Raw genomic sequence first — 27,218 nt, 5'->3', positions numbered from 1 at the left:
AGCAGGCAGGGAACATACCCAGTGTTACTGCTGATTCAAATCAGTGGGCCTTTATGACCAATCAGATGGGTCTTATTGTGGGCGCCCTCGTGGCGCACCACGTTAGTGCATCGCACACCTACGCGGCCATCCCGGGTTTGCTTCCCGCTCCCGGTGACATTTGTCGCATGTCTTTCCCGCCTCTTCTCCTGTTCACCCTCTCCTCATCTGTCGGTCATGTCTGACCAGGAATAAAAGCAATAAATGCTAAAAAATAAATCTTAAAAAATAAAAAAGATGGGTCTTATTGTTTATTGTTTAAAAGGATCCCCATTAGCTGCCACCTAAGTGGCGAGCTAGTCTTCCTGGGGTCCACACAGAAAGACAACACAAAACACAAATCATAACAATACATGAGATACATGACAATCACAATTCACTTAATTAACAATGATAATCTAAAAACAGTAAAACATTGTAGACATCTTTATAAACATCAGAATATTTTGCTCACATATTTAACCTGTTCCACCCCTCAGGGTCGGTACCGACCCCTTTTGCCATTATGATCATAGATCCATATTTTTATGAATGATGAAAATCATTTGCGATTTTAAAATCAACCGTTTTCAAGTATTAATATCACAAAGATGTCACAAAAGCATGTAGAATGTAAAACGTTAGGTTGGCAATAGGTTAGCAATAGGTTATAGGTGTCATAATAAGGTTTTACCTTCTCATTTTGAAGAAGTATATCCGAGCCAGCGACCATTTTGTAAATAAATAAAAAAAACGCAAATTGTAGTTTTTTCGCGGCCATTTTGTCGAGGGCACTCAGGGCTGTCGATGAGCGTTGACATTTTTTCAAACTACATTTCCCTTCAAGTTCTATGGGGGTTCAAAGTTCAGAGTTGAATTATGGAATATGTCAATAAATGTTATTATTCTTGATAATAATGGTGCGTTCACGTCAGGTGGGAAGAAGCGGACGAACCAGATGACATCTCGTTGCTACAACTAGGAAGCATTCACGCGTTGAACTCGAGGAAACGCCCACATCCAAGATGGCGATCTTAGCCTACTGTTAGCCTACTGCTAACCTATTGCTACAAGTCGTTAGCAAGTTACTTTAAAATCAACTGTAGACGAACAGCAGCAAGTATAGCTCGTTTTTCATATGAAGAGTACAGCAGTATGATTGTATTATTCTGATTATGTGATCAAAGTGATCATTTTGATTTGTATTTACCTTGTATTGCCGACATCGCCGTCAAGCTTGCTGCCATGATGGTTGATACTTCCGCATTTCGGGACGCGAAGTGGGAGATATCGGGGTATATAAAAAAACTCCCATATGACCTAGTAGGAATTACCACTAGGAGGCTGACGTGAATGGCTTTTCCCAGTCGGAAGCTGGTTCTTCCGCTTCTTCCCACCTGACGTGAACGCACCATAAGCCACAAAAGGTAACGATTTGACAAATATTGAAACGCAGTTAGTTTCTCCTCCCTATTGTTAGCATATAGGAACAACTAGATCTGAAATTAGTTTCAAAATGCTTGCACTATGAGAAAAATAAAAAAGTACAGTCGATTACAATAGATATTATCTGTTATTATGCATGCCTGGTGATACTAAATCCAAATTGAACTAGGGGATTTGAAAGATACTATATGTATATATATATAAATGTGCGAATTGGCTATAATAAGGTAATGTATAAACATATATTCTATATTCTATAATAATATTTCAAATTGCATTGGTCCGGATGGGAGAATTCAGTACTGTATATACAGAACCTTTGGTTTTATCATCTTCCCTTTATTAATTTCCTTAGATCTTTTGTACACATGATCTCAAGAGGGTACTGAACGAGGTCAGTGGCAGTTTTATTAAGTCTGGTCATTATTATCATGGTGTTATTCACTGTCAAAGATGAAAAGAAAAATCATAATTCATATTTTCCTTTGTTTCATCACAATTTAAGCAAGCCTAGTAATAGACACAATATTTCTGACACTGAGAATACATTCACTGAGGTCCATAGATGTACCTAGATACCAAGAATATGCAAATAGCCCTTGTAGAAGTGGAGCAATGTTCCATTTACCTAGGTATACATTTTATGCAGATTTTCACCTGGGGTGGTACTTGAAAGACACTTTGCTATTCAATTTACTTATGTTCAGTGGGCAGTTATTCCAATGATCAGGGACGTGCACAGGACTTTAGAGGGGCAGGTGCTCAAAGACTGAAAAGGGCACTACACTTGTGTGTATATATTAACCGAGCGCACATAGCGTGAGCACAATTTTTAAGGGCCCTTTTCGGGCAGGGGGCCCCCTTTTTATGTTTTTTGGGGGGTTTTGGTGATCAAATATTGAATATTGAACTATAATAATCAGTGCAGGAGCTCACTTATCCTTGAAAGACACTTTTATCACTGACTTAAAGGGCCCATACATCTCCATAAATGTTCAGGGGGGAGGGAATAAGTGCTTACCCTACAGACCCCAAGAAGTGCTGTATATTCTGTATTGTTTAATATAAATGCATTTTTTATTCCAATCCCGATTTGTATTTGAGATTCCCAAATCCCATCGGACTTGACTTCTTCGTGTCCCTCAATGAGTGTAATACCAGCATTCAACTGTATGCGCCACAGCGGTTTCTATCATCATCATCATCATCACCACCCACGCTGCATAAAATATAGGTCCGCGGAGAGGCATGGTGAGGAGACCGTGCAAACTGCTATGGAATATGGGGCATCTCTCTCTCTTTACCTAATATTTTGATTCTATCCTGAAATTTTTCAGTTGGAAGGGTGGTCTATATGCGTAACGGTAAATATTAAAAATTTTTTTTCAAAAAGGGCACTTTTTTGATGAGGCTCAAAAAGGCAGGTGCTCAAGCACCCCTTGGCCTCTATGTGTGCACGTGCCTGCCAATGATTGATGGCACGATAAACAACCGTCCTCTTTAAAGCATTTGATTTTGGACGTGGTAACATAATCTGTCCATCATCGGCTGACCTAGTAAAATAAGAATGTCAGGATGTGATGCTGGCGTGCTTCTGGGGGAAACCCTTGGTTATCAAGCACCTCAGTCGAAACAACCCAGAGATTTCAGAGTGAACTTTAGAATAAAAGCAAGTTTTTCAAAATGTCCAAGTAGAATGTAGGAGAGCTTGTAAAGTGTCAACCAGTTGCCAACAGATGGAGATTAATTGTGTTAGGGACATTGTAGCATTGTAGTAGGGATATATGACATTGTAGTCAGGATATATTACATTGTAGTTAGGGATGCCCCGATCGATCGGCCAGCGATCGGTATCGGTCGATATTCAGTATAAATATGAGATCGGTGAATTCCGATAATGCTTTATATATATGTGAAAACCGATAGAAAAACATGATCCAATTCTTAGCGGAGTTCTCACTCGCTGACTTCTCTCTCAGGCACACAGAGCTGCAGCACACTGTCCCTCCTCCTCCTCCTCCTCCTCCTCCTCCTCCTCCTCCTCCTCCTCCTCCTCCTCCTCCTCCTCCTCCTCCTCCTCCTCCTCCTACTCCTCCCCCTGCCCCTCCTCCCCCTGCCCCTCCCAGACCCATGTCAACAGAGGCTCCTATTCCCTCCGGCATACTCTGCTCTAGTCTAGTGCATGCGACCTCTGTGAGCTAACGTTAGCGACCTAGCTAACGTTACTGTTTAAACAAAATGACCCAGTCAACTATTCACTTTTAGTTTAATACATGAGGCATTGTCTAACGGTATCTAGCTGGCTAGCTACTGATAGCTCCTGATATCAACAAATGCTCCAGCAATAGTCTAGTGCATGATAGCTCCGTTAGCTCGGTAGCCAACGTTAGCTCACGTTAGCTCACTGTTTAAATGAAATGTCCCAGTAAACTAAATTGTTCACTGAGGCGTTGTCTTAATGTTATCTAGCCGGCTAGCAGTAGCTACAGATAGCTCCTGATATCAATGTCTTATAACATTGATTCGATGCGTATTCGAGCCCCTGGCTTGCATCGCAGTCACGAAAGGGGCTAGCTGAGGGCATGCTGAATGTGATTTGACCAAAGCAGAGTATACCAATAGGGTCCAGCTGCAGCGCCGGAGAATCCTGGCTGCAGCTGGAGGCTACTTGAGTATACACACAGACAGTGGAGCTGTTTGCAGATAGCGAGCATTTTGACTTGTTGCGTGGTGGCGATGCCTCGCAGATAATACAACTACAAGTATGATTATATAATATATATATTTTATAAAAAAAGTATATATTTAATTTTTTTTTTTTTTTTATAAAACCAAAAACGATCTGTATCGGTATCGGCCGATATGGCTCATAGACGATCGGTGATCGGTATCGGTGGCAAAAAACGTGATCGGGGCATCCCGAATTGTAGTAGAGATATATTACATTGTAGTAGAGATATATTACATTGTAGTAGATATATTACATTGTAGTAGAGATATATTACATTGTAGTAGAGATATAGAGATATATTACATTGTAGTAGAGATATATTACATTGTAGTAGATATATTACATTGTAGTAGAGATATATTACATTGTAGTAGATATATATTACATTGTAGTAGAGATATAGAGATATATTACATTGTAGTAGAGATATATTACATTGTAGTAGATATATTACATTGTAGTAGAGATATATTACATTGTAGTAGATATATATTACATTGTAGTAGAGATATAGAGATATATTACATTGTAGTAGAGATATATTACATTATAGTAGATATATATTACATTGTAGTAGAGATATATTACATTGTAGTAGAGATATATGACATTGTAGTAGAGATATATGACATTGTAGTAGAGATATATTACATTGTAGTAGAGATATATTACATTGTAGTAGAGATATAGAGATATATTACATTGTAGTAGAGATATATTACATTGTAGTAGAGATATAGAGATATATTACATTGTAGTAGATATATATTACATTGTAGTAGAGATATATTACATTGTAGTAGATATATTACATTGTAGTAGAGGTATAGAGATATATTACATTGTAGTAGAGATATATTACATTGTAGTAGAGATATAGAGATATATTACATTGTAGTAGAGATATATTACATTGTAGTAGAGATATAGAGATATATTACATTGTAGTAGAGATATATTACATTGTAGTAGAGATATAGTAGAGATATATTACATTGTAGTAGAGATATATTACATTGTAGTAGATATATTACATTATAGTAGAGATATATTACATTGTAGTAGAGATATATTACATTGTAGTAGAGATATAGAGATATATTACATTGTAGTAGAGATATATTACATTGTAGTAGAGATATATTACATTATAGTAGAGATATAGAGATATATTACATTGTAGTAGAGATATATTACATTGTAGTAGATATATATTACATTGTAGTAGAGATATAGAGATATATTACATTGTAGTAGAGATATATTACATTGTAGTAGAGATATAGAGATATATTACATTGTAGTAGAAGTAGAGATATATTACATTGTAGTAGAGATATATTACATTGTAGTAGAGATATAGAGATATATTACATTGTAGTAGAGATATACATTACATTGTAGTAGAGATATATTACATTGTAGTAGAGATATATTACATTGTAGTAGAGATATATTACATTGTAGTAGTAGTAGTAGTAGAAGACATATATTACATTGTAGTAGAGATATATTACATTGTAGTAGAGATATATTACATTGTAGTAGTAGTAGTAGTAGACATATATTACATTGTAGTAGAGATATATTACATTGCAGTAGAGATATATTACATTGTAGTAGAGATATATTACATTGTAGTAGAGATATATTACATTGTAGTAGAGATATATTACATTGTAGTAGATGATATATTACATTGTAATAGATATATTACATTGTAGTAGAGATATATTACATTGTAGTAGAGATATATTACATTGTAGTAGAGATATAGAGATATATTACATTGTAGTAGAGATATATTACATTGTAGTAGAGATATATTACATTGTAGTAGAGATATAGAGATATATTACATTGTAGTTTAAGTTTAAGTTTATTTGGATCCCCATTAGCCACAGCAGTGCTGGGGCTATTCTTTCTGGGGTCCATAACACATAAAAAAATACAGTTACAGACGTATACACTCACAACATTTACATGTCATACAGACAATTAAAACAACAATAAAAACCCTTATACACTCATACCATTTACATGACATACAGACCATTAAAACAACAATAAAAACCCTTATACACTCACAACATTTACATGTCATACAGACAATTAAAACAACAATAAAAACCCTAATCAAATTCATAATACAAGATAAAAATATCAGACACATACATTTTCATTTACGTACACACTATCTATTAGGGAATGTCAATTTCTTTGGTTGAAAATGTTGTTTTACCACGATTTTGAAACGGCATTTACTATTCTCCTGCTTAACATGTCTGGGAAGAGAGTTCCATTCCTGCATACCACGGAACATGACAGTTCGCTTCATTGCATTCGACCTCACTTTTGGAAGTGTAAAACCTCGTGCAGAAGCATGTCTGGTGGAATGGTTGTGTCTGTCAAGACTTATTGATAAATTGTTATATAAAATTGAGGGGATCTTTGTAACAAGAATATTCCTAGTGAATACAAGGAGTGAGCAGAGTAATTTATGTTTGACAAGTAACCAAGTTAAACAACTGTGCATCGCTGCAACATTAGTTCTGTACTCACAGCGAAGCGCTATACGTGCTGCTTTGTTTTGTACCATTTGTAATTTTTTCAGTTTATTCGTTGTTACATTCGACCATACTGCAGGACAATAGTCAAGATTTGACAAAACCAGAGCTTGAATTACCTGTTTGATAGAATTTAGTGGTAACAAATGAGCACATCTTTTAACAACAGAAATCCCTCTTCCCATTTTCACTACTATATTGTTTATATGGTGTGACCATGACAATTTACTGTCTAATGTTACCCCTAGGAGTTTAGTCTCCTGGACTTGATTAATTACCACATCACTTATCAAAAGTTTCAAGACTGGGTTCGTTCTTAGAGTATGGTTTGAACCGAAAATGATGCTACTTGTCTTTGATATGTTTAGAACTAGTTTGTTATTCTTTATCCATTCCATCACTGATTGCAACTCTGCCTTTAGAACCGTATTTAATTCATTGGCTGTTGAGGCTGATGTGTAAATCGTTGAATCATCCGCATACATAGAAATATAGGACTTATTTAGGACAAGAGGCATGTCATTTGTAAATATGGTGTAGAGCAAAGGCCCAAGGCAACTTCCTTGGGGTACTCCACACCTTACCGTTTTAACTTCTGAGTAACTCCCATTAAAAAAAACTATTTGTTTCCGGTTTGCTAAATAAGTTTGCATCCAAGATAGTGCAGATGAGGAGAAACCGTAACATTCAAGTTTTTTAAGTAAGAATTTGTGATCTATGATGTCAAAGAGTAGAGATATATTACATTGTAGTAGATATATTACATTGTAGTAGAGATATATTACATTGTAGTAGAGATATATTACATTATAGTAGAGATATAGAGATATATTACATTGTAGTAGAGATATATTACATTGTAGTAGAGATATATTACATTGTAGTAGATATATTACATTGTAGTAGAGATACAGAGATATATTACATTGTAGTAGAGATATATTACATTGTAGTAGAGATATATTACATTGTAGTAGATATATATTACATTGTAGTAGAGATATATTACATTGCCCTTAGAGGGGCCTTACATTTTTTTCTAAAATCATGACTCTTGTTATTTGGTGTATATAGGTTATGGTAGGACCTCAGCTCATCAACTGTCATAAATATTATAAGGCAGTAATGGGTTTGGGCAAAAGAATGCTCCCAGTTTAAATGCACACAGAAAGAGTTGTTGCGTCTACGTGTTCATCGATGGATTCACCTGTCTAGGGGTCCTGGGGCATTCAATGTAGCCCCCCCCCTCCCATTTTGCTAATGAAATTGTGCCTGCAAGGGTCTATATTCCAATTGATATTAGTAACATATAGCAAGTGTATATATACATTGAAACTCTGTAGCACCAATAATTCGGGCCCCCTGGTGGGCTGGGTCCCCAGGGCATGCGCCTTGACTGGCCGGTCAGTAATCCACCCTTGTGTCTAATGTGTTTTGCGTTGTATTCAAAATGATCAAGGAGGAATACTTTTGTTTGTTGCAAGGATTTTTTTTTCACCCTGCCAGTCCAACTGGCCGATAACCAGGGGTGTAAATTACTTGAGTAATTGTACTTTGTTACAATACTTAAGTACTGTTTTTGGGGATTTGTACTTTACACAAGTATTATTAGGTTTGTATACTTTTACTCAATCATTTCAGAGAAGAAAACCCTACTTTTTACTCCTTACATTTAAAATGCAGACCTACAAAGTACAAAGTACAAATCTTGCAGGTCCAACTATTTTAATTAGTATATTTGTTTCTCTGGCCGAACTAACGTTAACGTTATTAATCCTAAACTTTATTTAAAAACAGCCAATCAAATTCCCATCAATGGAAAATGAACCCGCCCATACCCATGCTGATTGGTCCTTGTGCAAGACTAGAAAGCGGGGATCTTTGATTAAACACCTGCTATCAGAAGAATAGACAGTCAGAAAAAAAGTTTTTACTTTAACTTTTTAATACTTAAGTACATTTAAAAGTAGAAACACTTTACTCACGTGTGTTTTTAGCCAGATACTCTGACTTTTACTTGAGTACGATTTTTAGACGGTACCCATACTTTCACTTAAGTACAATTTCTGGGTACTTTGTACTCCCCTGGCTGTGATAGACTGTGTCATGGTGCTCCCCCTCCCCCCCACAGGCTACTAACTATGGATCAGGAATACAATCACGGTGCATTTCCCGGTCTGGGAAGATACCGGGAGGGAGGGAAGAGGAGGTTACCTGTCTGTAGATGTCATCCCTGTCCCTCCTCAGCGGGTTAGGGTTAGGGAGAGGAGGTTACCTGTCTGTAGATGTCCTCCCAGTCCCTCCTCAGCGGGTTAGGGTTAGGGTTAGGGTTAGGAAGAGAAGGTTACCTGTCTGTAGATGTCCTCCCAGTCCCTCCTCAGCGGGCCCCAGGCGCCCGCGCTGCATGCCTTGCGGTCCAGACAGTGTCTGATCTGCTCCTCCAGCTGCTGGTTCAGATGCTCCAGGGCGCGCACCTTGTCCCTGTACTCCATGAGGCAGCCGTTGAGCCCCTGGGAGCCCCCGTGCTGCGAGCGGTCCCCGGTCCGGGTCACCACCGGCGCCGCGGTGCTCCGCAGGCCCTGCAGGAACACGCTGCTGATGCCCAGGGCGCGGCGCGACACACGCGTGCCCAGACACGAGGCGCCGCCGGCGGGCGCCATGCCCACGAACACACCCCGCGGGCCGGTGGTGGCATTGGACGAGCTGACCCTGGTGCAGGTGTTGCCGCTCCCCGAGCGCTCGGTGGCAGCAGGTTGCCCCAAGAAGGAGGACCGGCGTCTTGGCAAAGGCATCTTTTCAGGGAAAAAAGTGGTGTACGAGTCTTTCAATGAGCAGGATAAGGCTAGTTCCCCATGGGCATAGCGGGGCTGGGAGGCTCCGGCTGCTGGCTTGTTGTGTCAAACAGTCGCGGAGCTGCAGGGCATGGCTCTTTATTGGAGGCTATGCCTTCTGGAACACCAGGCCTCTTTGTTCCCTGTGGTGTTTGTGTTGTGAGTGGAAGGGTGGCCTGGCTTCTAGTGGGTGTGGGGCTCTTTGTTAGTAGATACTGGGGGAGGTTGTTTTTGGCTGCCTCAGCATTGGATCCCTGTCGGGGCAAACTCCATGGAGTGGCTGCCAACAAGCTCCCCCCACTGGTGACAAGAGGCACTTCACCTCACTACCGCACCTCCCAGCGTCCAGCACTGTGTCAGGAAACTGGGCCATCATCACATTACTGAATGCCTATAGCCCACTCCATAACACAAATATTATTGTATTTATTTATTTGACATTTTATTTTGGATTTCATGGTGTGTTTTTTTTTGGTTTTGTTCTTGATTTATTGTGATGTTTCTTCTTGACTTGTCTATAGAAGACGTGTCTGGCGGGAACATTAACGTGTGTTGTCGGGCCTTACAAATACATTTGATTTGGTTTGATTTAATTAAGTAACACTATATAGCAAGAAGAGTGCTTGTGCTATTCCCTAATCTGTTTTCAAACGTATTCCTTTTTTGCAGGTTTAACCGAGCATAACATTGGTACAAGCAGCACAAAAGACAAAAATAATCAAACAATAGTTGTTGTTTTACCACATACCACAAAACATATCACATACGATGAGGATGTCCATGGGTTAATCTGCTTGAAGAAGAGAAGCAATTTAGCTAAAAGGCTCATACAAATCGCCAATTTAATAATTTATTGACAAAAATGTGTTTGTTGGCAGGGTGTAAAATGTACATTCCATGGGCGAAACTAGTTCTGGCAGGACAAGTCATACATCGTGGAGCTGTGACAGCTTAGCTGACACTCCATTGTCCCACCTACACTGATGGTTTAAATACCTGCCAATCCACACACTCTCTCTCTGTAATAATAATAATAATAATAACTTTATTTGTATAGCACTTTTCATACAGAAGTTTCAGTTCAAAGTGCTTCACAGCAGTAAAAAATACAGGGATAAGTGAGCATAAAAAGATAGAGGTAGCAAGGTAAGGTAAATCACAGTTTTTCACATTAGGATCTAACATCCCAATAGGCCTCTCTGTTTACGGTTTCATTCAGTAATACAAATATAAAATAGAATAGACAGAGTAGAGGCGGTTAGGTGGCCGAGCGGAGATTGCGTTCGTCACCAACGCCGGAGCTGTCGCCTGTTCGAATCCAGCTCACAGCTCCGGGGTTGTCACCAGCTTGGCTGGCCGTCTGCACTAATACAATTGGCTGTATTAGAGGGTGGGAGAAGCTGGCGGGGTGGGTCCGGGTCGTTGTAAACAGCGACTCCTACAGTTCGGTCGGGGCGCCTGCTAAGCGCGGATAGGACTTGAGGGGGATAGTGTGGTCCTCCCACACGCTACGCCCTCTCGATGAGAATCCGCGCTGCCAGGTGAAAAGAAGCGGTGATTGGCTGGACGTGTGTCGGAGGAAGCACGTGGTAGCCTCCACTCTCCCAGATGATCTGACTGTGGGGGGTAAGTGCGCAGCGACCAGGAAGGGACTGGGAATTGGCATACGACTAACATTGGGATGGGAGAAAATCGGAGGAAAATGGAGGGGGAAAAAGATATAAAAAAAAAATAAAAATAGACAGAGTAAAAAAGTGCGGTTTGATTCAGTTTAAAAATAGGCTAAAAATAATAAAATAGAACGGACAGTAAAAAGTGTAATAAAATAGTTGCTGTGTAGCAGTGTGGTTATAATGACACTGTCCCCAGCAGGGGTTAGTGACGGGAATGTACGGTGCAGGTCGAAACACGGTTACTTTAGGTCAGTTCATCAATAGTACAGTTCACTGCGTTAGAGCAGTAATATAATTGATAGGTTGAAGCACAGCCAAGGCGTTGGTGTATCAATAATAATGTCCACGGCATTAGAGCAGTAATATAATTGATAGGTTGAAAAGGCGTTGGTGCCTCAATAATAATGTCCACGGCGTTAGAGCAGTAATATAATTGATAGGTTAAAGCACAGCCAAAGCGTTGGTGCCTCACCAATACTGTCCACGGCTGGTCGGTATTACTATACGACGAGCAAAGCCTATCGGTCTGGTAAAGTCATTTAGCTAGCCACGCTAGCTTTCTTCCCTGGTTGGCAAGCAGCTAGTAGTGTTATCATTGGTTGGCTAGCAGCTAGCAGAGTTAGCATTGGTTGGCTAGCGGCTAGCAGAGTTAGCATTGGTTGGCTAGCGGCTAGCAGAGTTAGCATTTGGTTGGCTAGCGGCTAGCAGAGTCAGCATTTGGAATACGGCGATTCCACTCAAGAAAACAGTCAACATCAGCGTTTGCACTTGGGCAAGGCACTCGCCACTAACGCAGGAGATGCTGGTATCGAGCCAAGCTCTCGGCGTTGCTACCGGCTTGGCCGGCCGTCATACTAACACAATTGGCAGTGTTAGAGGGTGGGAAAGCCGGTGGGTGGGCATTGGACGTTGTGGACAGCGACTCCTACAGGTCAGTTGGGTGACGGCGGTATGGTGGAAACAGGAAGTATCGGGGGCAGCGTGAGCCTCCCACGCGTTACTCCTTGCCACTGAGAGTTCGAGCTGTTGCGGTGAAAAGATGCAACAGGCTGCCTCCTCGTGTACCGGAGGGGACACGTGATGCAAGGCTTCTATCCTCACTACAGCTGACCAGTGGGAGGCATAGTCTAGCAACGTTCAAGACAGGGGAGGGAAGAATTGGAAACATGAAATTGGGATGGGAGAAAAATAGAAAAATGGGGAGTGGAAAAAACATCAGCGTTTGCACTTCCCTTGAGCTGAATGCGTCCTCCCGATGTACCACGTTGTGTATCCCTCCGTCTCAGTCCCACCTCGACGTTGAAACGATATCCCACGCGGGCACTTTCCTGCGTTCCGTCCGTCCGTCCCGTGGCGGCGCGCGTTCGGTAAATAATTGTTCAATTATCTAGCCGTCACCGTCAATGAGTCAACTAAATGACGCCATTGGAAGGGCGTAGGCGAACGACTGAGAATATAAACCAGAGGAAACGATTCAGACTTTGCAAGAATGGTGATTTATTAGGACTCCATGTCCAAACATTCGGTCATTTAGACAACTGTATTGCCATTATCACCAAGTGGCCAATTAGCAAGCAGTTAGCTGGTAGCTAGCAGTTAGTAGCAGCCTAGTCGTAGCAACAGTCAGCAGTTAGTCAGCAGCATACATTCAGTCAGATTATTTACCTATACAAAAAAGGGAAATAAAACTGTATTCATTAGCAACTAGTTATACATGTAAATAGTATAGTAAAAGGGGTAGATGGTTCTACCTCTAAAAACCAGATCTATAATAATTCCCCTGCGTTGTGTCTTGTCCGTCTGTTAAACCCATTTTACTTATAAAAACCACCACTGTCTTTTTAGAACGGTGGCGAGAGTAGGAAGCATCAATGAGGAAGCTGAGAATTGAGCTGATGTTAAAAATCCACTTTTATTTCAGAGTCCAAAAGTGAAATAACAAGGATTTAATTCAAATGGAAAAATGGATTGTGCAATGATTCAAATATACCCGGTACTATGCCACCGTCTATTCGTTTCAGACTAATCAGAATACAATTAAAAAAGAATGGTCTTGTGGTCCCCTCTGTGATCGAGTCTTCTTCCTAAGAAACGAAGAGATCCTGTTCTCGTTCAAGCCGCTTCGCCGTCTGCTTCCGGTGGTGAGTTCAAAAAGCGTGTGTTCCTCTCTCTACCTAACATGCTAGTTTTAAAGCCTTTTACTCCTCCCCTTTGGGATGTGCTAAAGTATTACGTCAGAGGGGAATACCTCTTCATTCTTATTCGCTAAGGCGCATAGCGGCCGTCTTGAGTGGTCATACAGCACCAAATAAGGAGTTTTAATTTGAATCTAGAGGTAGACCTATCTATTTTAAGCACAAACGTACTGTTCTGTTTTATCGTGTTTTAAAGTATACAATATTTCATTTTACTGACTAAAATCCAAGGATTACTCTTAACTTTAATTACTTAAACAGTTTAGTTCTTTTGCCGTATTTCAATACCTATGTTAACCTATTATTTGAGTATAAGATCTTCTCTTTGGTTTTAAGACACTCCTATTGCATTTTAATCATTATCCCTTATAGGCAGCTAGTTTTCAGTATTATGGGTTTTTCTCAATTGGTTCAGAAAGAGTTTTATGGCAACTTTGGTGCTTTCTTTGGTCATAAACAACGCATGTTTCATATCATTACGTCCAACATCATTAGCACAACATAACAGTAATATTTGCAGTTTAATTTGGAGCTTCTTTAACGATATAAACATACTTTAATTACTGGAGTAGTGAACCTTAACACCTCCTGAGACCTTTGGTCTCCACAGCGTGTCCGCTGTCTGCAGCCTAAGGCGCTTTGTTCCAGCTGCTTGTGACACTTTGTATGTAAATTCGCTCAGGAAGATAAGCACTAGGCACTTTTTGTGGAACCAAATGTCTTCAGTTGTTACTCTATTTTATTGTGCTTCCATTGGTTGTGTCAATAGCACCGGCCTTTGAACTGGTAAGTTGGCACTCCCAACCTATTGTTTGCACCTGCTTCCCCCAGGGGGAACAGAGGCTTATCTAAAACAGGGAATGCTACCAGGGCCTCACTTTTAACAGACAGACCTCTCCTAGTATTTGAATGTTGTGACTAAATCCAGTGTGATGTACCGATCATACCCATTTCAATCTCCCAGTAGCTTGTTGACCTGTCTTGGGAAAATGCAGACTTCAATCATATTTTCCCACCCTTATTTTATAACAAGTTTGAGCAGAGAATTCTACCACATTCCCCCGTCGTGGGTTTCTATACCCACGTATACCTGCTATTAACTTCTCAATCAAACTGGTCGTACACCGTACAGATACCATAACTTTCTAACCTTTAGCAAAACTACCTAAAAAACCAAAAAAATTCTAAAACACAGTTCATTTCTGTACAGTACCAGATCCATTCATCACCCTCGTTATTCACTTTCACACACATGTATCAGTTATTAAAAGTTGACATCCAGTCTAGGTCCGTTTCTCTATACAAAGAGAACATCGTCCCATTTATCAGCTTTTTTTGTTTATTTTACTATACTTATTGTAATATCCAAATGTCTATTTTGTGTGTCTGACTCTGAAAGAAAAAGATTATTGCACCGCACAAAAAGATTAAACATTTCTAAGAAAAGAGGGAGCGTAAAAATCAAAAAATATATACAATTCTGCTCCCTACATGGATCACTGAGATCCCAATTAGCATTAGCTTTCATCCTGCCAGTTATCCCTCATCAACCTCCTGAGGTTTCTTGATAACTCTTTGTGGTCAAGGACATCCTTCTGGACTTGTGCTAATCACTGCTCCTTCCGGTTGTGGGCAGTCTTGGTACTGCTCCAGTCTTCACAGAAGGAAAATATTTTTCCCTCTGTCCTGTTATTGCTATTTGGATTTGTTATTAACAGACAACTTGATTGGAATATCACATTTTCGCTCAGATACATCTCTACTGTTCTGTATTGACAATACATTCGTTTTCCAAATTAGTTATCTATATATTTCATGGCTCCTTGTCGTTAATATTCAAAAAATTCACATGGCTCTCATTACTTTGTGCTGTACTATATTACTAGACCAATGTCTCAAGTTCAACACAGTAGTATACCCCACCACCCTATGAATGTGGAATATCATTTTCACAATCATATCTCCGTTTCTGGACAGCTTCCTCGGGGCTCGGACAGCCAGTACTGACGAGACCCCTCCTCCAGCAGACCCTACACGCACGGCAACAAACCACAGTCGCCTTTAAACACCACATCCCTCACACGCTCCGTCAGCCTCTAACAAGCCGTCAGAGTCCCCCACAAGCCAATTATCAATTCCACATGTCCACACCTTACACAAAAGCTATTTGGCCAATGGCGACCAAAATCTACAGAGCTTATGTACAGAGAATCATGTTTTTCCAACACTCCCCACAAAACTGCGACACAACCTCCCAGATCCTAAATCGGGATTCTCAATGGGCGGAGAACAAAATCATGAACCAGCTCTAGTCCATCCACTTTGTTCTCAGTCCACTATATAGACATATACTACCAGTCCCGCTGTGTCGTCACCATCCTCCTATCCTCACCGGTGAGAGATCACTCCCAGCCTGTCAGGTTCCTAAGAAAAAATAGAGAAAAGAAACAAAAACAAAGCAAAACATGCCAAAACAAACTGAATGAAAACAATAACCAAAAATTGTGCGTGTCGTTTTTCAACCACACCCCAAGAAACAAAATCAACCTAATATCTGGGGCACAACCACCCCCGTATACACTAAGAAAGAGAAAGAAAAAAATCAAAAGAAGAAACAAAATGAAAACTTCCGGCCTGAGGCAGAAATTGCCCGTAAAAAAATAGGAAATAAAAAGGAAAAGAAATAAACTCATATCTATTATTCATGATTCTTAATGTCCGCCTATAAATATCATCTTCTTAATTTCTTAATCATGCAGTCCACCCTTTGACCAATCCACTTATTGATCAAGCATGGATATTTACTACTGGTCACTAACTGAAGTAGTACCATATCATTACTCTTTCTAATATTAAATGTTCCAAAAATCTGTTTAACCACCATTTTGTTGTTAGTATGATTAGCTCATGCAACTGCCAGTTACTTCATATTCCACTTCTCCATGTTAGTCACACATTCATTTTAGTAACTTGCACACCTAATCTAATCCTCTAACCTATCTATATATCTTCTGTTCTATTTTTATTCTAATCAGTAATATTTTTTATTCAATTTATTTTTATTTTTAATACCTATCCATATTTTTCTATTCAGCCGATGCCCTCTGCAGACATGACCTTTGATAATGACCTATCAGTCCACATGTCCAGCAAGCCTGTCCTTGTTCCCTCGGTTGTGGGGCCCTGCTGTTGAGCCTGCTGTTGGGAGGGGCCTGGTAACTCACCCCGCCCGCGGCTTTCAACACCCTGTCGCGGCCCAGTTCCCTGTCCGGGCAACGGAGCACGCAACATCTCTTGTTCACAGAGTCCTAGTTCTGCAGCACGGAACATCACTTCTAAAATTACATCCCTCATGATCTCAGCCTGTTCCGCCAGTGCCCGTTCTAGCATTTCCCTCTCGTGGGTGACTCGATCAACCGCCAGCTGCTTCTCCACCAGCTTTCTACGGACTGTCTCATGTCTCTCAGACGCTTCCGTGAATGCCCTCTGTCTTTCTGGAGAGAGGCATGTCATCCTCTCTTCCTCCACCCTGGCCCTCGCTGACTGGCTCCTCGTCACCGGGCCACGCCTCCCAGTTTGGTGCTGGTGTTGGGGGTGGGGGAAGCCTGGGCAAGGGAATCTGGTGGCCTGTGGAAAATGTTCATGTATTTTCCCATACCTGCTGTCGGTCTCTGCTCCAGCCGTACGGCCAGAGTCAACTTCCCAGGACTGATGTAACAATGCCGCTCTCCTCAGTCGCTTTCTTTGTCCCTTGGTTAAATTGCAGTCACCTGCAATGGACACTCCAGCGTGGATTGGCTCTGGTAAAACAGTTGTCTCTGGTTTTCTCTCCTCAAAGACCCCCTGTGTTGGAATCAAAATCATCCTTCCAAGTCCCTCAGACACGCTCGTCTCATGAGGGGAATCAGTCATATTCAAATCAATCAGGTTAACGTCACTGCTCAATTCGGTCAATGACGTGTCTGCAGAGGTTATTGGCATTGCCGGCATTAATCGCCCTTCGTTCTTTCTTTTTCTGTTTTTTAATTTGGTTACGCGATCTATAACGGCCTCCTTTCCTATACTTAAATACAAGGTTTTGTAAAGGCCTGAATATCTTTGGCCATTGCTTCTTAACTTTTATTGTGAAATTTCCAGTCATTGAAATAGACAGATTGTCTACCTTTGCTATGGTTATTGCATCTAAACCTTTAGTTGCTCCTATCAACGTTCCACTAAGGTGAACCTGTTGGGCATTCGACATTCTCACCACTTTCAAGCACTCACAATATTACCGTTTGGAAAAACAAGTTTCTCTGTATTTAAAACTATTTTTACAAACTTGAGTTAAAATTCACTCACACTTTCAGATTTTACTGGTGCAGACAGGAATCGATAAGACGCTTATTATACTTATACCCAGACTTTAACAGTCAATTGTTCCCCAGTCTGGAGTTGGAATCGTCAGCACTGTCTCAGTCCGCCCCGAGCAACTGTGGAGAAAGAAAGAAAAAACACTTAAATTCCAGTGATATTCGCTTTTCATTTCATTATTTATCTTAAGCATAGAAATGTTGCGTGTCTCTATACTAATACCACTTTAGAGAGAGTTAGTGCAATTTATTTGAATCATAACGACAACCTTAGCTGCGTTTTGTCCTTTGTCCAATCTGGAAAACTGGATCTTCCAATCATTTTGTCGTGTATCCTCTCACACGACTCTGCGGAATACCCATTGTACATCAACCTCTCCCGTTCTTTGGTACGTTGATGGTCCTTTCCTTTGAACAATCAGAATTAGTTTTACAGCCTATCATTTCTAAACATTTGTGCTGGATATGGTAATTTAGTTGATTAAAATGTCTTCTTCGCCTTAATGAATTTGTAATTCTTTTCTCATAAAATATTCTAAATCCTATTGCCCTTTAAATGACTATGTGTAGATTTAATTCTAACATTAGCTTCTATGTGTTGCTGTATTTATTTCTATCTGAGACAGCCTAATATGTATTCTTATCTTATCACATTTTACATAACAGTTATTCACATAATTACTCATAATTAATACACATACCCCCTTTAACACCTAATCTCAGGTGCTAAACGTCAACCGCCATCATCTCACGAGGAAAAAAATAAACCTTCAGTGACTCATACCACTAAAACCTCGTGCCCACACCTGTCTTATAAATCACAGGCGCAGACACCACTCCTAATTGAAATCCCCTGCAGACCCCTGATATCCCACTGGTCCGCCATTCGCAGCCCAAGGCATCCCTCCCAGTAGCGACCTGAAAGAGAATCCCTGGGCTCCCCACAAGGATATCCAAAATTCACACAACCTCCATCCACTGCTGCACTTACACAGCACCCCAGATTCACATTAATAACAACAAACACCACTACCATAAGCCCCACACATAATATGACATAAAGCCCAACGCCGTACCCAAATGCACCCCTCGACCCCCGACATCTCAGTGGGGGAGTTGGGAGCCGGTACCCCGTTGAATTGAAAAAATTACACACCCCGTTCGCCTAAGCCCGAACTAGAACCAACCCACTATGGAAAAACCGCATATACCTACATACAACCGTGGCAGGCAAGAATCCTACCACTGACCACCAACGCACACAGCCCCAGGCACGTCCCCTACGTCACACCCCTTGCACACCCCGGCCTTACCATCCTCTAACCCAGAATGTCCACCACGCCGATCGCAGAAAGGCAGCCGGGGCGTACTCCTGATATGCCGCCATCTACGGGACGCCCACCCCTGCTCGGCCCCCGTCACAACCTCCTGTATCCCTACCAACATCGCAACCGCAGGTGCAGCCGAGCAGCGCGACCTCCCATACGCAGGTCCATCTGCGCAGAGAGTCCCAAACATAACGCCAAAGCACATTTTGACTTACAGCCACACCACCATGAACGCAACACAAAAGACACCGACATGGAGCCCCCGCCTTACCAGCCGGAGCTCGTCCAAATGCAAGGGAAGAAGTACGAGCGCCATGCCGACCAAAGCGTAGCGCCACTGGTTCAACACGACCGGCCGCCACCCAGGGACCACATCATATGGTCCATATGCAGCTTCGTCAACCTGAACCCGCGTTGCTCCGGGTCAGCAGCGCTTCACTTCTCCGTTAAGTCAAGGGACCGGAAGGTGGCCGGAGACCTGGAGAGAGCCAGAGAGTACGGCCCCACCGCCCGCTGCCACAACATCATCGCCCTGACGCTGGCCATTACCACTGTCATCGCATCTGTCCCACTCGCCATCACCATTCTGTCGGTGTTAACTAAACCAACACTAAAGTAATCCTGCCGCTCAGCCCTACGATGTGGCTCCTAAGCGCTGTTGAGTTCCCATCACAACTATGTGACACACACCTCTATTGGTGAAGCTTACAATGGGAAGAGAGAGGGAGAGAGGGAAAGAGAAGGAGAGGGAGAGAAAGAGAGAGCGCGTACCACTGTACCTCATCCTACTTCCCAATACACCTGTACGTTCCCAAATCCACCCACCATCTCGCTCTACCCACTCCACACGCAATACCCATCAACCTAACCCTGTCTGCCCCATTCCCCGAAGCAACATTCACCAGCACCCAAAACCGGTCACAACTGCGTAGAATTGACACAGTTCCAAGCCTAAAGCTTCCTCCATTAACATTAAACTGAAAACATAACCACATCACGCCTCAACAAAAGATCCTCCACTCCAGCCACCGTACGAAATCAAAAAATAGCCCCTGGAGAAGAGAAGTGAGGCAGCCTAGTACACAATATTAACATACAATACCCAGATAGAATGGGACAAATATTCCAGTGTGTGTCATAAGCGCATGTTATACAACAAATTCAGTTGATGAACTGGAACCCATTCCCCAAATGTCTGGAAACGAGATCAACCTTCTGGGAGTATGTAAGATACAAACTTCCCATGTGACCAGTAATATCAAGCAACTTAAAACAAATTAACAAAAAAAGAGAGAGAGAGAGAGAGAGAGAGAGGTAGAGGGGAATGGGAGAGTGAAAGAGGAAGGGGGAGGGGGGAGGGAGGGAGAGAGAGAGAGAGAGAGAGGGGGAGGGGGGAGGGAGGGAGGGAGGGAGAGAGAGAGGTGGAGGGGGAGGGAGGGAGAGAGAGGGGTAGAGGGGAATGGGAGAGTGAAAGAGGAGGGGGAGGAGGGGGGAGGGAGGGAGAGGTAAAAAAAGAAAAAGGGGGGGGGGGAAGGAGGGAGGGCGATAGAGAGGAGGGGGGAGAAGGGAGGGAGGGAGGGAGAAAGGAGGGAGGGAGAAGGGAGGGAGGGAGAAGGGAGGGAGGGGGGGGGGGAGAGGGAAAAGGAGGGGGGGAGAGAGGAGGGGGAGATGGGAGGGAGGAAGGAAGAAAGAGATTCTATGTCCATATGTCACCTTATTGGCCGAAACTATTATCACTGCAATATAGTTATTGTATTATAATAGGCTAGACCTCTTAACAAATGATCCCACACTTAAAGAATGTAATCTAAACCAGGACGGGAGCCTAAGACATGGCTCTACCGCCCCCTAGTGCACTTTTAACCACATACCATCCACACTGACCACGACCTTCACACACCACACATATTTCACTCACAACCTAGTACGCGTGCGCGAGCCTCTTTTACGGCCTACCAACTAGCCTCAACCATAATTACATTGCCAATCAATCAATCAAAAGTACACAATCATACTGTAATTCACACGACGCCTTAACATTAATGATATATCAGTCACACAACAATATCACTCATTCTCAACATTCAGCATTTGAACAGTCCCAGCAGCATGTAGCACGTAGCTAGGTAGCCTTAGCCACCGCGAGCCACGCCGAGCAGCATGCAGCACGTAGCTAGGTAGCCTTAGCCACCGCGAGCCACGCCGAGCAGCATGCAGCACGTAGCTAGGTAGCCTTAGCCACCGCGAGCCACGCCGAGTAGCATGTAGCATGTAGCTAGGTAGCCTTAGCCACCGTGAGCCACGCCGAGCAGCCGCCATCCAGTAACAATGCGCTAGTAGCCTATATTAGCTTCCTATCACCGCCCGTTAGCTTGCAGTTTAGCTTAGCATCATAGCTTAGCCTAGCCTAACAACGGTACGAGCATAAACGGCAGTCTTATTCCGTTCACCGAGCACCTATAGTAGACCACGACGGCAGCGTTACAACGACGTCACCCATTAACTGGACTTTAATTCAACGTAAGCGCTTATTTTTACAGTTTAAACAATATAAAAACATTTCATACTCTAATTGCTCAGAACGACTTCCGGTTCAAAGTCTTTGTTGTCTTCCGTTCTCCAAAGACTATCTTGACCTTTTAGCTAGTCGATAGCTTGGGCGTTAACCTCAGTGTTATCCTAGCTTTAACTTTAGCAGTACCACACATTGTTACTATTTTCAATAGTTTCGCCGCACTCATTTTTACCGCGCTTAAGAGCGTTAGTAAACAATACATGCAATAAACATTTACATTGTAAACCGTATAATGAAACGATTTGTTGCTAAGAGCATATTGTAATTTTTGCCACGGCGTAACGTATAGAAATGAGCGCCCAAGCTAACACGTTCTACCGGGACCTTCGTCGATATCTTTGCCTTCTGAAATTAACCTTCTCTTGGCTAACAAGCAAATTCGTATCCCCCCAACCAACCCTTAACAACGGATCGGTTACGGCTAGAACGGCTGATACCCCCAGTAGAAGATCCCCCCCCCCGTAAATAAAGCCGGAGTCCGGCTAGTCTGGGTGATATTTTCAAAAGCCTACGTGTTATGCTTGGGAAGACCCCTCTCGTACGCTCATTTCACCACTTACTACGTTAATATCCCACGACCCGTAACGCACACCATCATATTGACGCTTTCTTTACATATCCATCTGATTCCGTGATCTGTTGCAGTGTTGGACCAGAGCCTGAAAGTACCATATGCGTCGTTGCCGACGTTTACAGCCCCCGTTTCCCGCCGCGTTGAGATGCGGCAACAAGCGGACACCAAGCGTTATCCCAGCAAACGCACACACATAATCCACTCACTGCCCAGACACGAAAAAAATATCTCAGCTTATCATGCACCTCCCGGAAGGACATGGGTCCGTCTGTAAACCAGGTTGCATCCTACCGGGCTTCCCGAACGCAAGACGAATTTGGCCACGATCAAGAACCATTTGTCTAGCGCAGCCCGGTCCTTCAATTTGCGAGTGGCCGTCCTGGACGTCCCCGCTGGCCGATTGAACCATGCCAATACAATCTACTGCGCGTTACGCACCTCTGCCACCCCATCATCTCTCTCCCCGACGGTTCCTCCGTCCTGGCCGAGATTCTCATGAGGTCATTGCAGAGCTCCCCCACAACCCCTGGTTCGAACTGAACGCTCCACTTTTTCACTCATCACGGCCTGTATCCACTCACCTCTTACGCAGATTTTCAGGATTCTGTCGTGATGATCTCCCAGACGCCGATTAGCCGAGAGAAAGAAAAAAATTCTTGAGCGCTTCAGCGGAGGGCCAAGGCACCAATTATAGTAAAAGGGGTGGATGGTTCTACCTCTAAAAACCAGATCTATAATAATTCCCCTGCGTTGTGTCTTGTCCGTCTGTTAAACCCCTTTTACTTATAAAAACCACCACGGTCTTTTTAGAACGGCGGCGAGAGTAGGAATCATCAATGAGGAAGCTGAGAATTGAGCTGATGTTAAAAATCCACTTTTATTTCAGAGTCCAAAAGTGAAATAACAAGGATTTAATTCAAATGGAAAAATGGATTGTGCAATGATTCAAATATACCCGGTACTATGCCACCGTCTATTCGTTTCAGACTAATCAGAATACAATTAAAAAAGAATGGTCTTGTGGTCCCCTTGGTGGTCGAGTCTTCTTCCTAAGAAACAAAGAGATCCTGTTCTCGTTCAAGCCGCTTCGCCGTCTGCTTCCGGTGGTGAGTTCAAAAAGCGTGTGTTCCTCTCTCTACCTAACATGCTAGTTTTAAAGCCTTTTACTCCTCCCCTTTAGGATGTGCTAAATTATTACGTCAGAGGGGAATACCTCTTCATTCTGATTCGCTAAGGCGCATAGCGGCCGTCTTGAGTGGTCATACAGCACCAAATAAGGAGTTTTAATTTGAATCTAGAGGTAGACCTATCTATTTTAAGCACAAACGTACTGTTCTGTTTTATCGTGTTTTAAAGTATACAATATTTCATTTTACTGACTAAAATCCAAGGATTACTCTTAACTTTAATTACTTAAACAGTTTAGTTCTTTTGCCGTATTTCAATACCTATGTTAACCTATTATTTGAGTATAAGATCTTCTCTTTGGTTTTAAGACACTCCTATTGCATTTTAATCATTATCCCTTATAGGCAGCTAGTTTTCAGTATTATGGGTTTTTCTCCAAATTGGTTCAGAAAGAGTTTTATGGCAACTTTGGTGCTTTCTTTGGTCATAAACAACGCATGTTTCATATCATTACGTCCAACATAATTAGCACAACATAACAGTAATATTCTTTAACGATATAAACGTACTTTAATTACTGGAGTAGTGAACCTTAACACCTCCTGAGACCTTTGGTCTCCACAGCGTGTCCACAGGATGTCTGCAGCCTAAGGCGCTTTGTTCCAGCTGCTTGTGACACTTTGTATGTAAATTCGCTCAGGAAGATAAGCACTAAGCACTTTTTGTGGAACCAAATGTCTTCAGTTGTTACTCTATTTTATTGTGCTTCCATTGGCTGTGTCAATAGCACCGGCCTTTGAACTGGTAAGTTGGCACTCCCAACCTATTGTTTGCACCTGCTTCCACCAGGGGGAACAGAGGCTTATCTAAAACAGGGAATGCTACCAGGGCTTCACTTTTAACAGACAGACCTCTCCTAGTATTTGAATGTTGTGACTAAATCCAGTGTGATGTACCGATCATACCCATTTCAATCTCCCAGTAGCTTGTTGACCGGTCTTGGGAAAATGCAGACTTCAATCATATTTTCCCATCCTTATTTTATAACAAGTTTGAGCAGATAATTCTACCACAATAGATAATTGCTGAAACGGAGGGCTAGGGCCTCCACAGGGTGCGTTTGATAGAGCTGGCGGACACTATGGGGTTGTAACTCCGATTAAAGAATCACACAGAGGCGTGCTGCAGTTACTGGTTGTATTTGGGTTGATTTGCATGTGTGGTTGTCTACAAAGGAATACAATACAGTATACATTAGTAACACAGTAGTGACGTACATAAACATGTGGTCTATAGCTACAATAATATTCATTAGTAATATAGTGCAACTAGTAACTAAGACATTCGCTTAACCAGAGTTACTATATATAACCTACATAGCCTATGAAGGGAATTACTCATGCAGTGCATGTAAACAGTATAGGTAGGCGGGCTGTAAACCAGGTGTAAAGATACATTCAATTCACTAGAGGTAGTGAGTGAGTTATAGTTATATAGCCTAGGCTAGCTAACGTGCGGCTAAGCTAGCCGCGCAGCAGCATATCATAGCAGGGGCAACCTAGGCTGGCTAACGTGCAGCTAAGCTAACGGCGCAGCGTTTCAATAACAGAGAGAAACAGCGTCAACAGGAATGGATCAATGTGAACATACTGTAAGTGCAGAGTAAGCTGAATGAACGAATTAGGCAGGAACTAAACATAAGTACTGTACTCACGTTCATTGACGCACACGTTATCCCAAAAGGACAGGAGTAAACTACTGCTGCACGTCATCAGACAGCAACACGGAGACCAGCTAGCCCACGTTAGAAGAAGAAACTCTTAAAGGGCCAGTAACCTTATCAGAAGGCTAGAGTGCGACACTAGCTGGAGCACATCACGCTGAACGATTACACTGGCATAAATCAATTACCCTTTCCTGTCAACAACAACATATTAAAGGGCTATTACAGAACAAAGTAGTCTTATTAACAGGGCTTTCCTACACAGCCGCACCCAAAAGTCTACTTAGACCTTTTGAACTAAAACGGGAACGTCTCGGGGGTCCTCAGTATCCGGGAGACTCGGGAGCTGCACCAACCGGGACACAGGGCGCAGGTATGTTCGGTCCTTCACTTGGACAGCTGCGGTGCGGATGCGCCCGTCAGCTCCAGGGTACGTCTGAGTGACCTTCCCGACAGGCCAGAGTGCCCGAGGGAGCTGTGGGTCAACGATGAGGGCCACCTGGCCGAGTGACAGTTCCTTGCCATCCTTCCTCCACTTCTGCCTCTCCTGTAGACCCGGTAAGTAGTGGCGAATGAATGCGGACCAGAAATGGTCGGCCAGCACTTGACTATGCCTCCAGCGAAGTTTCCCAAGGAGGTCACTGGAGTCGTAAAAACTGCTTGAGGTAGAGACGAATCACGGCGTCCCATGATGAGGAGGTTCGGGGTAACGGGATCAGGGTCTGCAACGTCCGAGGACAGGTAGCCCAATGGCTTTGCATTCATGATACCCTCCACTTCGATGAGGACTGTGTGGAGGACGGTCTCAGACACTATCTGATCTTTCAAGATGACTCTGAGGGCAGTCTTCACCGACTTCACCTCCCTCTCCCAAGTTCCACCAAAGTGCGGTGCGCTCGGCGGGTTGAAGCGGAATGTAATCTTCTGCTTAGCCAACTGTTCCTTCAGTCTGGGTTCCATCTTGGCAAAGGCTTCCTGCAGCTCTCTGTTTCCTCCGACAAAGTTTGTGCCATTATCACTGAGGAGCTCGAAAGGTGTACCACGGCGTGAGATGAAACGCCTCAGGGACATCAAGAAGGCGTCAGAGTCCAAGCTTTCTAGGAGGTCAAGGTGTATGCAGCGTGTAGTCATACACTTGTACACAATCCCCCACCTCTTCGCATTCCGGCGCCCTATCTTGATGTGAAATGGCCCGAAACAGTCTACTCCTGTAGAATAGAATGGGGGCTTGTAGAGACGCAGGCGACAGGGCGGAAGGTCGGCCATTTTAGGCATGTCGGGCTTTGCTCGCCACAGATGACATTCTCGGCAGGTGTGCTGATGCTTGCGGATTGCTTCTCTTCCTCGTAGAACCCAGAATCGGGATCGAAGATCAGCGAATACCCTCTCAGGCCCGGGGTGGAGAAGAGTTTGATCATAATCTTGGATGATCAGCCTTGTCAGGGGGTGACGTGGGTCCAAGCCGATTGGGTGAATGGCATCCATCTCCAAGTTCTCGGCTCTGCGCAGCCTACCGCCTACTCTGAGGAGACCTGTAGCCTTGTCGTACTCCGGAGATAGGGAGCCCAAACGACTGTCTGAGGGAAGAGGTCGGTCAGACTTGAGGGCCTTGATCTCCTCTGGGAATGAGTCCAGCTGGGCTCGTTTAAGGAGGACCTTCTCGGCATTGAGGAAGTCAGCTGCTTCATAAGGCTGATCTGTAGTTTGGGTATCAGCCGCACCGTGAAGGGACCTGGCTGTTGCTTGGACGAGATCCTTCCATGAAGTGAAGTCTTCAACGGCAGGGAGCAGAGGACTGGGAGAGGTGGTTACATGACAGATTATGGCAGACTTCTTCCTCTCGTGGCCGTCAGACTCGGGATGAGCAGAGGGCATAGTAGGCCACTGGTCTTCAGGTAAGTAGAGGAACTCTGGACCTTTGTGCCATCGATGTGGTCGTACCAGTTCCTCCAAGGTTAGGCCCCGAGTGATGTCATCTGCTGGGTTTGATGCAGAGTTCACGTATCTCCAGTTATCGGGCTCGGTCAGGTTCTGGATTTCCGCAACTCGTGTGCCCACGAAGACCTTATATCTACAG

At 43.0% G+C, this 27,218-nt stretch overlaps 1 protein-coding gene across 1 annotated transcript in view; it reads right to left on the bottom strand.

The window, feature by feature from the left end:
• Nucleotides 1-9,554, bottom strand: part of bfsp2 (beaded filament structural protein 2, phakinin) — a gene marked incomplete at its 5' end in the record, with an annotated part of 67,058 nt that extends 57,504 nt beyond the window's left edge. The window contains one exon of the mRNA XM_084312980.1: nucleotides 9,111-9,554. Coding sequence (XP_084169106.1) covers nucleotides 9,111-9,554 — 444 coding nt within the window. The remainder of the gene's footprint in view (nucleotides 1-9,110) is intronic.
• Between the last annotated feature and the right edge of the window lie 17,664 nt (nucleotides 9,555-27,218).

The sequence above is a fragment of the Notolepis coatsorum genome, assembly GCF_963971535.1.
Source record: "Notolepis coatsorum genome assembly, chromosome: 4".
NCBI classification, from domain to species: domain Eukaryota; kingdom Metazoa; phylum Chordata; class Actinopteri; order Aulopiformes; family Paralepididae; genus Notolepis; species Notolepis coatsorum.
Note: the sequence above shows the minus strand (reverse complement) of the source record. Positions and strands in the feature narration are given on the sequence as shown.